Below are 16,277 nucleotides of genomic sequence, written 5' to 3' on the forward strand. Positions count from 1 at the left end.
AGAAGGAAGGGCTGCTTATGCACAGAGAGACAGCTCAGGGGGCAGGAGAGTATGGAGGGATGGTCACTGGGAAGAGGTAACTATGGGGAGGAAGTAAGGGGGGAGCTGTTGCATTGTGGGAAACTGTGGTCAATGACATGAGACAAAGTATATATGAACTGCTGTATGGAAAGTGAATTCGCTCTGTAAATCTTCACCCAAATCAAAATTTAAAAAAACAAATAAATAATAAAAATTAAAAAGAAAAAAGAAAAAGAGGGAAAAAAATAAATAAATAAAACAGAACAGAATGTCACTGTGGGCAAACAAAGGAGCTCTGGTGGTACAGTGGTTAAAACATTCAGCTGGCAGTTCAAACCTACCAGCTGCTCCGTGGGAGAAAGATAAGGCAGTCTACTTCCATAAAGATTAAAGCCTTGGAAACCCTATGGGGCAGTTCTACTCTGTCCTATGTGGTCACTATGAGTCAGAATCAATTCAATGACAATGGTGGGTGGGCAAGCAGAACTTCACCTTCACCACTGTCTCCCAGTCACCACTAACTAGAGTGTCCAAGGCTACCTTAAGAGTAGAATGCTTGGATTGCCTAGATGTAGATGTATAGACTTTCACTTCTTCCCTTAGATTTTAGTGAGCATAAGAATTCCTCTATGTAAACTGAACCTCAAAAGCAAGTTACAAAACACACCAAACTCACTGTCATTGAGTCGATTCCGATTCATACTGACCTCCATTGGATTTCTAAGGCTGTAAATCTTTACAGAAGCAGATGGCCTCATCTTTCTTGCATGGAGCAGCTGCTAGGTTTGAACCACTGACATTTTGGTTAGCAGCCAAATGACTTAACCACTACGCCACCAGGGCTTCTTAAAGGCAAGTTAAAAGCTTTTAAGTGTAATTTTGACTATTTGCAATTTTTGCTTTCAAGGCTGACTTTAGGATTCTAATCCTTTAGTATTAGTATGCTGAAAGTACCATGGACTGCTCAAAGAACTAACAAACCTGTCCTGGACAAAGTGCAGCCAGAATGCTCCTTGAAAGTGAGAATGGCCAGACTTGGTCTCACTTACTTTGGTCATGTTGTAAGAAGGGATCATTCCCTGGAGAAGGATATCATGCTTGGTAGGGTGGAGGGTCAACGAGAAAAGGGAAGGCCCTCAACGAGATGGATTGATACAATGGCTGCAGCAATGGGCTCGGGTATATAGCAGAGATCATGGAGCTGGCACAGGACTGGGCAGGGTTTCGTTCAGCTGTCCATAGGGTTGCTGTGAGTCAGAAACGACTCAAAGACACCTAATAAAAACAATCCTTTAGTATAAGATTTGTCTGTTTTGATGAGTCAAGATAAAACCCAACTGCTTTCATCTAGAGTGACAACTCAGAGTCCACAGTGCTGTCTGATCAAGGAGGTGTGTCTGCACAGGTGCTGGGTGTGGAACAGTTGGACTCATGTTATTACTTACAGATCTGAGGTTCCAAGAAAAAGACAGAAATAATATCTGACGATAATTACAATACCCAGTTTGGAAATGGCAAAAGGCAGAGCACAAACTGAAATCAGAAGAACCAGGGTCCAATCCCAGAGCCTTCCTTCATTGTAAGTTATTTGGCCTCAACTTCCTTATCTGTGAAATGAGGATTAAAAAACAATTTCTGAGACATGGGAGAATGATTTTAATTGTGCCCTTCCGCCTCTGCTCCTACTCAGTCCCTCCCCCAAGCTCTCTGCATTCATTTCTCCCCAGAACATTGACTTCCTAGGCACATGTGATTGCTGTTTCATGGTGTGTGTGTATGTGTGTGAGTATGTGTGTTGGGGAGGGAGGTAGGTTGTAGAGCTGATGCTTCTTGTTGTTGTTGTTGTTGTTATGTGCCGTCGAGTTGGACCCAACTCATAGCGACCCCTCCTTGGGTTTCCAAGGCAGTATCACTACGGAAGTAGATTGCCTCATCTTCCTTCCGAGGAGTGGCTGGTGGATTTGAACTGCCAGCCTTCTGGTTGGTAGTCAAGCACCTTAGGCACTATGCTACCAGAGCTCCCTAGGATAAATGTGGGAAATGGTACCTATTTGTTGGTCTACCTCTGTTCTGGTTGCCTAAGTGCCACTCTGACAAGAATATACCACATATGGGATGGCTGAACAAACAGGAGTTTATTCTTACAATTTGGAGGCTTTAAGTCCAAGTTCAAAGTGCCAGGCTTTAGGAGCTAGGTGAAAGCTCCTCAACCTTGGGGTCCAGCTCCGCCTCCTGCTTCCGGCCCACTGGAGCTAGAGGCATTTCCTCAGACAGCTGCTGGCTGCTGAGGCTGAGAAGCCTCAAGGTTGACAAGTAAAAAGGCACAGTCCTGATGTTACCAAACCACACAGCAGGCCGTTAACTTAAGTCCATTGTAAGTCCCAAGGTCGGCAGAACATAGCAGGCTGCTGAGCAACAACACAGCTATATGCAGGGTCCAAGTATCCCATAGGCTAGAGACAATTCTCAAAGCTTCTCCTTATACACAGGAAACAGACCACATCCCAAAGGCAGCTACTCAGCTGCTTGTGGTAGATCCCACCATGGAGTTGATTGCCAATCTTAACATGGAGAATAACCACCATCAGCTGCCCAGCCACTCAACCAGGCCCAGCCAAGTTGACACATATCACAACTTCCAAAGTACATTTGGGGTTATTTTCCTGCCCATTTCCTCTTCCTCGTTGACCTTGAACAGAGGCCCTTCTTCTCTAGCTCATGCCTGCCAACAACATGTGACCAAGAATATTGCTGTTGTGAACATCTGAAATGCCTCTCCTTTTAAAAAACTACATATGCTATGTGTTCCTTTTAGAAAAGTACCTAGATAATACTGAAAAACAAAATTAAAAAGAGAAGAAAAGAAAAGCCATCCCAAGAAATCAATGTTAGTATTTTATTTTCTTCCAGTCTTGTTTCTTTATATTACCTAGAAATACATGCATGTGTGTATGTGTAGAGAGAAAGAGAGAGCTCTGGTGGCATAGTGGATAAGGCATTTGGCTGCTAACCAAAACGTCAGCAGCTCAAACCCACCATCAGCTTCATGGAAGGAAGATGAGGCAATTTACTTCTGTAAAGATTTACAGCGTTGGAAAATCAATGAGGGTCACTATGAGTCAGAATCAACTTCACGGCAATGGGTTTGGTTTGGGGTGTGTGTGTGTGTGTGTGTACGTGCATAACAAAATTAATTTATATTACACATTTTTTAAAAACTTGAAATACTGTTTTTCTATGTTAAATAAAAAAGGTTAAATATAAGCACTTATATCATTGATTTTATATGCTATGTGATATTCTTTTATATGTACACAGTGTAATAAAGCAGTCCTCTCTTATTGGCCTCTTAGGTTATATCCGTTTTTATTTTTGTTTTTGTTAACCATGCCATGAAGAGCATCCTTGAATCTAGAGATTTTCTTATTTCTCCAGTCATTGTCCTTAGGATACATTCCTAAAGTAGAATTTCAGGGTCAAAAATAGTACGTATATTCATGCTCTTAATGCCTCCTCCAAAAAGAGTGTTCCCCTTACGCTCCCAAGAACAGGGCAATTATGTCTTTATAAAGTGTTATGAACCTTCCTGTTGGTGAAGAATATGAAATATACCATGGACAGCCAGGAGAATGAACCCATCTGTCTTAGAAGAAGTACAGCCAGAATGCTCCCTAGAAGGGAGGATGATGAGACTTCGTCTCGTGGACTTTGGGACATGTTATTAGGAGGAACCAGTCCCTGGAGAAGGACATCATGCTTGGTAGAGGGTCAGTGAAAAAAAGGTACACCCTCAATGAGATGGATTGACACAGTGGCTGCAACAATGGGTTGAAACATAGCATTATGAGGATGATGCAGGATCGGGCAGTGTTTCCTTCTGTCACTGTGTGTCAAAAGTGACTCAATGGCACCTAACAACAACAAAGAACCTTCCAAGTTCATGTAATGACTCCACGGAGGGCTTCAGCATATATGCCTGAAAACCACTATCTGATGACCGCAGAGAAAGGAACCCCAATTCCTCTACCCTAAGTATCCAGACTCTACAAAGCTGGACTTTCTTGTGGTTGCTGGCCTTGAAGGAAAAATTTAGATGATTTATTCCTCATAACTCATGAGAGGGATGAACTAGGACCTGCTGTGGGATCCATTGTGCCCATTAGGCACAAATGGCCCGACCTTTCCAAATTTGGGTGTGTGGTTAGATGAAGCAGCAGGCAATTCTCTCAGGGGCAAACATGGAAACCTCAGACAACCCCATGGGGCTAATTTTGGTCTCTTTCTTGGTTGTGTTTTCTCTCTGTAGTGCTCAGCACTTCGAGAAGAGTTAAAAAAGGAAGAAACTCAAAAGGAACATAAGGAAGCCCAAGAGAAAGAACTAAAACAATGCAAAACGGTGAGTTGAACTTCCTTATTCATAGGTGTCCACAGAAGATCTAGAATTAGACCCTGGGAGTCATCCCTGGGATGCTTGGCCCATTGGAGAGCACAGATCTCTGGAGTTGTCTGTTTATGTAACCTTGTACAGGCATACCTCAGAGATACTACTACCACAATAAAGCTAGCATCACAATAAAGTGAGTCACATGGAGTTTTTGGTTTCCCAGTGCATGTAAAAGTTAGCTTAAACTATATTGTAGTCTATTAAGTGTGCAATAATAATAATAATAATAATAAAACCCACTGCCGTCAGTAGGATTCGACTCATAGCGATCCCACCTTGGGTTTTTGGGTGTAATCTATGAAAGCAGATTGCCCAATCTTCCTTCCGAGGAGTGGCTGGTGGGTTTGAACCACCAGCCTTCTGGTTAGCCATCAATGCCTTCCTTAGGCACTACACCACCAGAGCTCCCAAGTGTACAACAGCATTATGAAAAAGTTTGAAATATTATGAGAATTACCAAAATGTGACACAGAGACATGAAATGAGCATATGCTGTTGGTAAAACGGCACCAACAAACTTGTTCCATGCAGAGCTGCCACAAACGTTTAATATGTAAAACAAGAAAATGCAATATCTATGAAATGCAGTAAAGCAACGTACAATAAAACAAGGTATGCCTATAACTCTTTGATGCCTGTAGCCTCAAGGAGGAGATGAATGAAGAAAAAAAAAAAAAACACACCCTCCTAGGATTCTCTGGGCAATTGGCTCTAGCCCCCTGACCAAGTTGCCCTGAGGCTGGGCTGAGGCTGAGGCCGGGTCAGAGGCTAGACAGCTGGTCACCATGTGCTGCTAGACTTTCATGCTGGTGCCCTGCCCCTGGACTTGTAATCCCCACACTCTTATGTTCCTCTGTCACAAGTTTGTCGTAGCCACCTACACTATTATTTTGTCTTTTTTAGCTAAAAAAAGTTATGTATGTGGTCAAATATATATAACACAATTTGCCATTTTAACCATTTTTAAGTATATAATGTTCATATTATTAATTACATTAACAATATTGGGCAGCCATCACCACTACCCATTTTCAAAACTTTTTTGTCATCCCAAACAGAAACCATTATATGTGCACTAATATTGACATAATGTTCTTATTTAAGTCCATTCATATATTTTTATTTAAATGCATCAACTTTATATCAATTCTAAAAAAAATAACAAATAAATAAAGTAACAACTTTAAAAAACATTTGCTTAATATAGAAGGCAACCATAAAAATTAATGAAAATAGGATCTTTGGAATTGAAGTGCTTATTCCCTACGCCCTAGATGCTCCAGATGTCTGTTCCCTTCCTTGGAAAGCACAGTGCCCCAGGCATGAGCTGGGGGAGGAGACCTGCTCTCTTCCATGTCAGGAACCTTCCTGTTCTCTGCCGCAGATGAAAAAAAAAAAAAAAAAAAAGGAAAAAAATTTCAGTTCATTGTTCTGTTCTTCCAAACTGTGCCCATTATGTCTTCTACACAGTTTGCCCTTATTTAGACTGATCTCAGAAACATACCACAAATCAACCACCTGAGACCAAAAGGGCAGATTTCAGAAGCAGGAGGGGGCAGGGAAGAAGGATAAATGGACACAAAGAACCCAGGGGGGAAGTGGGTGGGGTGCTGTTACATTGGGGGGTGACAACTAATGTCACAAAACAAAATGTGTATAAATCATTGGACTGAAAACAAATTTGCTCTGTAAACTTTCACCCAAACCACAGTTAAAAAAAAAAAAAATTACACTTATACCACAAGAATAAGGGTTCCAATGAGTTGATGGATATCTTGTGTTTAATCCAGAATCTTGGCTAATTTTCAAGGAAACTAATTATTTTCCTTTATCTAGAATAATCAATTGAAAAAGTCTGCTTTGCCTTAATGATGTAAAATGTTACCCAAGGGAGGGAATTAAATAAGCTAATAACAGACTACAGGGCCCTGGTGGTGCAAAGGTAAGCACTCAGCCGCTAAACAAAAAGACCCGACAGTCTGTTTCCATCAAGAGTAAACCCACTGCCATCAAGTTGATTCTGACTCGTAGTGACCCTATAGGACAGAGTAGAACTGCCCCATAGGGCCTCCAAGGCCGTAAATTTTTATGGAAGAAGACTGCCTCATCTTTCTCCCACAGAGCTGACAGTGGGTTGGGGGGTTCGAACCAGCAACCTTTTGGTTAGCAGCCGAATGCTTTAAATACTGCACCACCAGAGCTCCTTCCCATGAAGAGTACAGCCTAGAAAACCCTATAAGGCCATTCTCCTCTATCCCATGGGGTCACTGTGAGTTGAAATCATCTTGATGGCACATAGCAATATCAGATGAGGTGTCTACCTTAATGAACCCAATAAAACAGGTTCTAAGCAATCAGGCCTCTAGCCTTGCTCCTGTTTCTCATGAGGAAAGTTGACTGTTGTTGAAACTCTTTCAGCAAATTCAAGACATGGAGCAAGAAATGAAGAAACTCAAGGAAGAGCTGAAGAAGAGTTGCACTGAACAAAACGTGATCTCCAAGACACTGCGAGAAAAGAGCAAGGTACAGGCAGAACAGCCGTGGCCCACTGACTGCTCTGGGCCAGGTGCTTCACATGTATCATATCCACTGATACTCACAACGACCCGTGTGGGCCTTTCTATTATTAACCCTACTTCACAGCTGAGAAAACTGAGGCTCACAGAGACAAAGGAAGTTATTCAAATTCACTCAGATAAAGTAGTTGTGGCAGAACTTGAACACAGGTCTGTGACTCCACAACTCTGTGTGTAACCACTACCACTCTAGAGACTGTACCCATTAGTCACATGTGCTATTGAAATTAAAATGAAATAAAAATATATACAATTTAAAATTAATCTCCTCAGTTGTACTAGCCACGTTCCTCCCATATGCTCAATAGGCACATGGGACTACTGGTTACTGTATTGCATAGTGCAGATAAGATTTCCACTATTCTAGAAAGTTCTACTGCTCCAACCTCTTTTGGCAATATGGCCAGTTGAGGAGATAAAAAAAAATATATGTTGTGTATCACATTTTCTAAACATTTAAACTGAAATTATCTTTAAGGGCCCATAGGAGGGTAGTGGGAAGAATCTATATTCTTTCAACTTGGATCCTTGACTTTATTGAAAAGAAGACTGCCATCATTGAGAAAACTGAGACTGTTTTAAGGTCAAATGTAGGTATCAAAGGCATCCTATCTGAAGGGGAAGTGTTCATCGATGACCTGAGATATAAAGGCAAATAAGCCAGTGTTTTCTCCAATTTTTAATATAATTAGTAGAATATTAACCAGAAGATAAAACTGACCATTAAAACATCACAAGCTAAAATTTGTCATAGACAAGAAACTGTCTGAAAATCACATCTTATTGATGATTTTGATAATGACACAAAAGCTTAAGTAGATTTGGCGAAAATCATTAAAATAAAACAACACCAACAGCTAAAACTACACAAGGTAAAATTTGTCATTGAGTAAAACTTAGAGAACAGTAAAATATTCTTGAAAAAATGTAGTTGTGCAAAATATAATCTGGGGAAAAGTGGATTGGTAGAAATGAGGACCACAAAATAACATGTACAATGACAGAGCTATGATTGGCAAAAATTAATATGTGCCAGAAAAATGTAGAGGTCAATAAAACCTTAATTGTAATTTACCCAGTAAAGAATTGATACAGAGAAAAGTAATCGCAGAAAAAAATAAAAAAAAAAGGGGGGGGGGGAACATTTGGAAGTCTCTCAAACCATTCATTTATTAAGTTTCACTCTGAAAAATATACTTTCTCAATGAAAATTAATTTACCTTGTTGTATTTTTAATTAAAATAGTTGTAGTCATGATCATGGACTCAAACTGCTTTCTGGGCTACACCTTTTCCTCTAAACAAGTCTTTAGCTGCATTCCTCAAGTTTTAGTATATAATATTTTCATTATTATTTAGATCAAATATTTTTCAAGTCCCATTGCAATTTATTCTTTGATCTATGGACTATTTAAAAGTTATTACTTAATTTCTAAATATATGAGGTGTTTCAGGTTACCTTTTTGTTGTTGGTTTCTTGCTTAATTGCACTGTGGTCAGAGAACATCTGTGTGACTTCAATTTATTGACAATTGGTGAGACTTCCCTTATGATTATCCATGTGGTCAAATTTGGTACATGTTCCATGGATGCACTTTTAAAAAAAAGAATTTGTATTGCAGTAGTTTGGTACAGTATTCCATGTATATCCATTAAATCAAGTTTGCCAGTGATGTTGTTCAAAACCTACATGTTTGTAGTGATTTGTGTCTGTGTGTTCTATCAGACATTGAGAGAAGTATGTTTTTAAAAATCCCATCATGACTGTACATTTGTATGTTTCTTCTTTGAGCATTGTCAACTATTGCCTTATATAACTTGAGACTATGCTGCTAGGTGCATATAAATTTATATGTAGTGTAACTGGTGATATATTGGGGTTTAAATTTACCTTCTGGCTCAATGCCAGTTGTACCACTTGTACTATGTTCTTTTTTATCTCCTTTCTTGCCTCCTTTTAAAGTAATTGATGGTTTTCTATCCTTCAATTTTTCTCTCTACAAGCTTGGGATTTTTTTCACTTGTTTACTATTACTTTAGTGATAATAAGACAATATCATGCACTCTTGACTTACCAAAATCCAATATTAATTGAGTTTTTCTCTTTTACTATTCTCTTCATGACTATTCTAAAGACTGTAACACGCATTCTTGACTTACCAAAATCCAATATTAGTTGATATTTATGTTCTCCTCCTTAACAATGCAATGACCTGGGAACACTTTTACTTCATTTACACCTCTCTGAACTTATTAGATGCCACTGCTGTTATTTTCTAAATATCTCTCTATATTTAAAACTCCAAAAGCATTATTAATATTTTTATGTGATCAATATTCATTTATATGTATCTAGACATTACACTTTCTGTTGCATGTCTCTTCTGCACATCTGATCATCTCTTTTTGGTATCATTTTTCTTCCACCTGAAGAACACCCTGTAGTATTTTTTTTTTCCAATGTGGCTCTGCTGATAAAAAAAAAAAAAAAAAATTCTCTCAGATTTGTATGTGTGTGTGTCTGAAAATGTCTATATTTAATCTTAATTCTTAAAATGTATTTAGACTAAGTATTGAATTCTACACTGGCAATTATTTTCTTTCAGCTCATTATAAAAATCATATATCATGCCATTGTCTTTTTGCTCCCATTGTTTCTGTTGAGAAGTCTGCTATAATCTGTTGAACCTTTGTGTAATCTGTCTTTCAGCTCTGGCCACTTGTAAGATTGTCTTTTCCTTTGGCTTTCAGCAGTTTTATTATAATTTATCTAGGTGTGGATTTACTTTTAGTTATCTTGTGTTAGGTTCCTGTAGCCTTCTTAAATCTTTGGCTTGTATTTTTTTCATTGGTTTTGAAGTCTGAACTGTAAACCATATCAGCAATAGGGAGAACAAATGAAGGCTTTTGAACAGAGGACTGATAAGATTAAAGTTGTGATTAATGATGGTGGTTAAAACAATAGCTACAGTTCTCATATACTAGGCATTATGCCAAACATTTAATCTCTTTTATTTTCACATCAACTCTATGATCTGGAAATTATCATTCCCACTTTACAGATGAGGAAATCAAGGCTCAGAGAGTAAAGTAACCCAAAGTCACACAAGCTTAGTAAGTGCTGAAGCCAAGATTGGAAGCCAGGTTTGTCTGACTCTGATGACATGAAATAGCCGCTAACTACATGTCACTATTTGAATTGTAATTAATTAAAATGAAATAAAATTTAAAAATCAGTTCTTCATTTACACCAGTCACATTCCACATACTCAATAGCCACAAATGGCTAGTGGCTGCCATATTGGACACTGTGTATACAGAACATTTCATCATTACAGAAAGCTCAATCAGACAATGCTGCTCCGTAGCTGACAGCTCCCACAGTAGCATGATGAATGTACTGGAAAGAAATGAATTAGAGGCAAGGAGGCCCTTTATCACAGGCCGAAGGTCCGTAGGGCCTGGCTGGAGCTTGGACAGGGTAAGAGCTCATTGGTCTCTGATAACTGCATGCAATGACAAGGGCCTGCTCTGTGGCTGTGGTACTGGGAATGGAGTGGATGTGAGAGGAATAGTACTGGCAGGCCTCAGATGTGAGAGATGGAACAGGGAAGACAGCTAAAGATGATGCTGAGGACTAGGGACTAGGGAATGAAGAGCCCATTCATTGAGATAAGAGCAAAGTCCAGTCTTAGACTTTGCATTTGAAGCCTATGAAAAAGTATGCAGAAGTGTAAATCAGGAGCATATTTAGACCTGGAAGGATTGTGCAGTGAGGAAACCAAAGCTCTGGAAGTTACATGGCTTTCCCGGGGTAACATAGATTATTAAGGGCTCTTTCCACTATACCACACTGCCCAGAAAAGCAAGCTCTAAAAGGTTTTGCTGGGTTTTTAATAACATCTATGTGATCCTCTTCACGGAGCCCTGGTGATGCAGTGCTTAAATCACTCATCTGCTAACCAAAAGGTCAGTGGTTCGAACTTATCAGCTGCTCTTCAGAAGAAAGATATGGCAGTCTGCTCCCATAAAGACTTACAGACTTGGTAACCCTATTGGCAGTTCTACTCTGTCCCATAGGGTCTCTATGAGTCAGAATCAACTTGACGATGATTTGGTTTTGAATCCCCCTTCAGCCCCTAATAAACAGCTTATGAAGTTGTTTCAACATGAACTCCTTTCACTCAGAAGAGCTTGCCTCATTTCCTGATAATGTCAGAGCCCTGGACTCAGCAGGTGCTGGATCAATGTTTTGTTGGTCAAAAATGAATCCAGCAAGCCTGTGCCCGCAGCACACAAACAAGAGCTGCAGGGCTTGTCGTGGCCAGCAGAGGGTAGCATCGAACACTCCCAAACTCACCTTGACTTGACTATTAAGCAAGCCAACAGTAAACAGGCAAGTTTCCTCAGTTTAAATACCTTCTTTTGCATGCTGCAAATCTTTAATAGCTGTTGCTTAGAAAGGCCTCCAGAGAAGTTTCCATTGATGGATGTGATAATAGTAGTAATGACAAATAGTAATGAACACAACCCAATAATAACATTTACCAGCTACCCACTACGGGCCAGTCCTGTGCTGGGTGAGTTCCTTATGGCATTAGAATGATGCTACATGGCAGGTATTCTCATCCACATTTTATGAGTTACAAAAATACCTAACACAATTATATCTTTACTGAGTTCTAGCACTAGTCTAAACACCTTAATTCTTGTGAGAGATTAAATAACTCTGTGAGATGGGCACTATTATCATCATACCCATTTGACAGATAAGGACACTGAGGCATGGAGCTTTCCCAAGGCCAAGTGGCTTGTTGGGAACCTGGGGTAGAATAAACATAGTTGAGCTCAGGGTGCAGAGCTTGACCTTTTCCCCAGGGGGGTGGCTCCTTGTAAGCCTGCCTCACTGGCCCCCCATGCATCCCTGTGACCCCAACACACAGGCTGCAGCTGTCCCTATTTCTCTGGGACTCCCCCACAGCCATTAACCCTCTTAGAGGCATTTCCCCAGGGTGCATTATGATGGCATTAGCAGCAAGCACATCCTTTCATCATCATTTCAGGTTGAAGAGAAACTTCAGGAGGATTCCAGAAGGAAATTGCTTCATCTGCAAGAAATGGGGAACAGAGAGAACCTCATTAAAGTCAATTTGGAAAGGGCAGTAGGTCAGGTAGGCGTGCACCAGAGCCCCTTCAGGGGCCCAAGTTTCCCATTGATTTTCTGCACCCAGGCTGCTGGGGGAGAATGAGGAGGGGCTGGCCTAAGGTAGGACATGGTTTCATTCTCCCATTCATCTCACACGCAGAGGCTTGATGTGGCTTCTGCATCCCAGCAGACATCACTAAATAGATTTTTTTTTTTCTGTTGGGAAGCTTCCCACCTAATTGTTGGCCATGGCCCAAGACCCTGACCAGGCAGCCAGTCCTGGCTCAATGCCTGCCCCAATTAGCTGATCAACCATTCCCTCTTGGGAGAGATTTGAACTCCTTTACCCTACTGGCATTTCCAGTCCTATCTCCTTAACATTTTATTGCTGACACTTACCACAAACTTTCTTCCACAAGCACATGTCCCCCAGCACATGTCACAGTCAGTGTCCCTAGGAAATGCTACTTATTAAAAAATAAATAAATAAATAAATCCCCAGGATGTACAGATGAAGAAGTTCCTGGGTACAGTGATGAGCAGGCTCTGACCTGCCTCTCTGGAGGCAGCAGTTCTCCTTTGATGCTCTGGCCCCAGGGTGGCCCAGTGGCCCTTCCTGTTACATGTGGCATAGCCATGAGGGCCAAAGATTACAAATGAGGTTTACCCAAGTCTAAACCAGAAACCAAGCTAGAGCCCCCTTGGATCTTCTCCACCAGGGTCCTCACCTGGCAATATGGTTCCAGGGGATCCACAGAAGAACTGGCATGCATGTGTGTTTGTGCTTTTTTCCTGGGAATGAGGGTCTTACATGTCACTCATTGGATTCTTGGAAGGGTCGCTGAGCCCCCCACAAAGGTTACAAGCCATGATCTTGAAAGGGTCTCCCTCCTTCCACCCAGCCCACACCCAGGGCACTTCCACTCCATATTTTCATCAGAGTCATCAACCCAGCTTTGCCTCAGCATGCTGAAATTCAGAGGCACACACAAGTTAAAGGATGGTTTTAACTCTTGTGCAGATGTTAAAGTCCCTTCCAAAAATGTCTACTGCCGTCATGCCCAGTGCCAATGGGTCCTGCAGGTGCCAATCCCTTATCAAAGGCAGAGAGCCTACCAATCTGGGTCTCCTGTTGTGCACCTAGGCTATCCACCTTACCTTTCTGCATTCTGTCTCTCCCCGAACATACCTGATCAGTGGACATGATCTGTACTGTGCCCAAGTGCCAAGGTCTTGCTATGTCTTTGGGCAAAGACCAGCAGGAAGGATCCTGGAAGACACTGAGACACCTCCAGGTCTAGACTCAAGAGAGGGGATGAACCTTCTCTCTGCCACCCACCTTATTTCCAAGGCCCTGTTCCCTGTCTAGGATCTCCCTTTCCCCAGGAAGATGACTTCAGAACTGAGCTCATCATCTTTGGGAACCTATGATGAGTCATCAGAGTCATCAACTCACCCTCCTGACCATTCATCCCTACAGGGTGGATGGGGGACCTATTCATCCCTACAGGGTGGATGGGGGACCCATTCATCCCTACAGGGTGGATCGGGGATCATCATTCACAGGGTCTCCTCTATAGAACCTCTTCCTTGGACAAGCTAGGACCTGGCCCTAAAAGCAGAGGATGACCTCAATTTGGAGTGCCTCAAGTCACCCCAGTCTGCTCATGACCATATGACTACAAAGCTGTCCTTCCATTTCACTGACTTGGTTTTCCAGAACTCCCTGGTATGCAGTAATCCCCTGGGTCTTGAGGCTCATTGACTTTTACTTTAATTCAATGGCCCTTATGGTTCCTTCAGGGCTTTGTTTTAGTTGCTGTAACAGCTACATTTTGTGAGTGGCCCAAACACACTAGGTCAAAGGCCACCATGTTGGTAAAATCCCAGAGAAAGATGGGTTTCTCTGACTCTGCCTTCTGGATGGAATCTGAGACATTTTGGATTTGTGATTCTCTAAGCTCTGCTTGACCTTTATAATGCACTTTCATCAACCTTAATCTGAAAACACCAGCACCCAGGAGACACTCAACAGAAGCCAGTTGTACTCAATTCAAGGACCTTGAGTTGAACAGATGTTTCTGAATACAAGCGTTCAACGAATGCATATTGAGTGCCTACTCTGTGCTGGGCACTGTACTAGGCTCCAGGGATACAGAGATGTGAATATGGTCAATAGTCTTCATCCCATTTATCATCCAAGGCACAAAATGGCAGAAGGGAGAGCATTCTATCCCCAGGCACCCTTGCTGGTTATACAATTTACTTGGGCTGACAGCCTCAATATTTATTTCACAGTCTGGTGCCAACCTAGCAATTATGGAAAAGCACTCCTGGCCACAGACTTCCCATTGGATAATTGGCAGCAAGTGCCTCTTCTGAGGACTTGAGACATGTGTGTGTACTGATCATGTGCATCAGTTGGGTTAGGCAGGCAGGCCTAAAAATTAATTAAGACCCACTGTTCTCTTCCTTCTGTGGGTACTGCCACTCTCAGTGAGAGATAAAGATTTTAATAACATTAGTAATCATTAAAGTCAGGCAGACCCTTCTAACCAATTTTTTTCTGGACCCCTACAAGGGAAACGTGTCACCAGTCTTGTTGTCCCCAGCTGCCTCTGACTCTGTTGACTTCCCTCTGTCTGCAGCTTGAGCATTTCAGAAGCCAGGTCATCAAGGCCACCTATGGGCGAGTGAAGCCATTCCAGGACAAACTCATCACCGATCAACAGGTTAGTCTGGCTTCCTTGCCACATGGCTCCTTCGCTCTCTTCTTCTGGGATCTGGGATTCCAGACCCTGGGAGCATATGTTTCTGTTTTTGTTGGTGGCACATATTTTTCACACTGTTGCTACACCATAAAGGGTTGTTTTGATTTTATGGGATTTCCTGGCTTTTAAAGCAAAAGCCCATTAAACTCCCTTGAAATGTTTCTGTGAAAAGCAAATTAAACCATTCAGGCCTGTTTCTGGTCACCACACACACACGTTTAACTTTCATTAACTGTGAGAAAAGAGGCCACCTCACGCCTTGGATGTGTTCTGGCTTCTTCTCAAGAGGAAAGATGGTAACAAGGATGGACCTCAGGCTGTCACAATACGTTATCCTTCTTCCAAATATTCTTTCCAAGTCTCTGCGTCAACACACAGATTAGAAAACACGCCATGGGCAGCTCTCATCAGGTGTAGCAGAATCTGACCTCCTGTGTATGGGCTCAGCCTGAGAAATTATTGCTACGATGCCAATGAATCTGGGACACACTCAGGGCAACAGCACGGGCCTTTGACTCTTAGCCATGATCTCTGACCCTGGGATATGCCCCCTGGTGTCAGGGCCAATGTCTTCCTTCAGAGCCATCAACACCATGTGTCACTTCCTTGCCTGCTGAGATGGGACTTAAGTGCAGGATCTCCAGTTCCCTTTCTCCCAGAGCCACCGTGTATTTTAACCAGTGTACCACCAAGGGCTTCTGCCACCATGTATTTTAAATCCTGTTTTTTCTTTCTTTCTTTTTTTCTCCCCAGTTAATTGATAAAATTACCCAGGTCACTGAGGACAGCATCACCTTTCAGCAGAAAAAATGGGTCCTGCAGAAGGAAACCCAGCTGAGCAACTCCAAACAGGAGGAGATCACAGAGAACATCCAGAAGCTGAGGACCTCTCTAGACAGCTGCCAGGTGGCCCCTTCATTTGATTTTTGTTTTTCTTGTTTTGGGAAATTGTCCAGCTTTTGAAACCAACCCAAGTTGCCATTGAGTCAATTCTAACTCATGTTGACCCCGTGTAGCCAGAGTAGAACTGTGCTCCATAGGATTTTCAATGGCCATGACATTTTGTCAGGCATCTGGGTGGATTTGAACCACTAGCCATTCAGCTAATAGCTGAACCATTTGCCCCACCCAGGGACTCTGTCCTCCTTTAGTACCAAAAACCAAACTCACTGTCATCGAGTAAGATCCAACTCATAGCGACCCCTCCTTGGGTTTCCGAGGCAGTATCACTACGAAAGTAGATTGCCCAGTCTTCCTTCTGAGGAGTGGCTGGTGGGTTTGAACCTCCAGCCTTCTGGTTAGCAGTCAGATGCCTTAGGT

At 41.9% G+C, this 16,277-nt stretch overlaps 1 protein-coding gene across 1 annotated transcript in view; it reads left to right on the plus strand.

Moving 5' to 3' along the window:
* FHAD1 (forkhead associated phosphopeptide binding domain 1) overlaps window positions 1-16,277 on the plus strand; it is a 180,895-nt gene that overhangs the window by 93,215 nt on the left and 71,403 nt on the right. The window contains exons 8-12 of the mRNA XM_042782301.1: window positions 4,328-4,417; window positions 6,884-6,988; window positions 12,104-12,211; window positions 14,835-14,918; window positions 15,711-15,863. Of these exons, the coding sequence (XP_042638235.1) occupies window positions 4,328-4,417; window positions 6,884-6,988; window positions 12,104-12,211; window positions 14,835-14,918; window positions 15,711-15,863 (540 nt within the window). The remainder of the gene's footprint in view (window positions 1-4,327; window positions 4,418-6,883; window positions 6,989-12,103; window positions 12,212-14,834; window positions 14,919-15,710; window positions 15,864-16,277) is intronic.

The sequence above is a fragment of the Orycteropus afer genome, unplaced genomic scaffold, assembly GCF_000298275.1.
Source record: "Orycteropus afer afer isolate SDZICR_OR568_19922 unplaced genomic scaffold, OryAfe1.0 scaffold00288, whole genome shotgun sequence".
In the NCBI taxonomy this organism is placed as follows: domain Eukaryota; kingdom Metazoa; phylum Chordata; class Mammalia; order Tubulidentata; family Orycteropodidae; genus Orycteropus; species Orycteropus afer.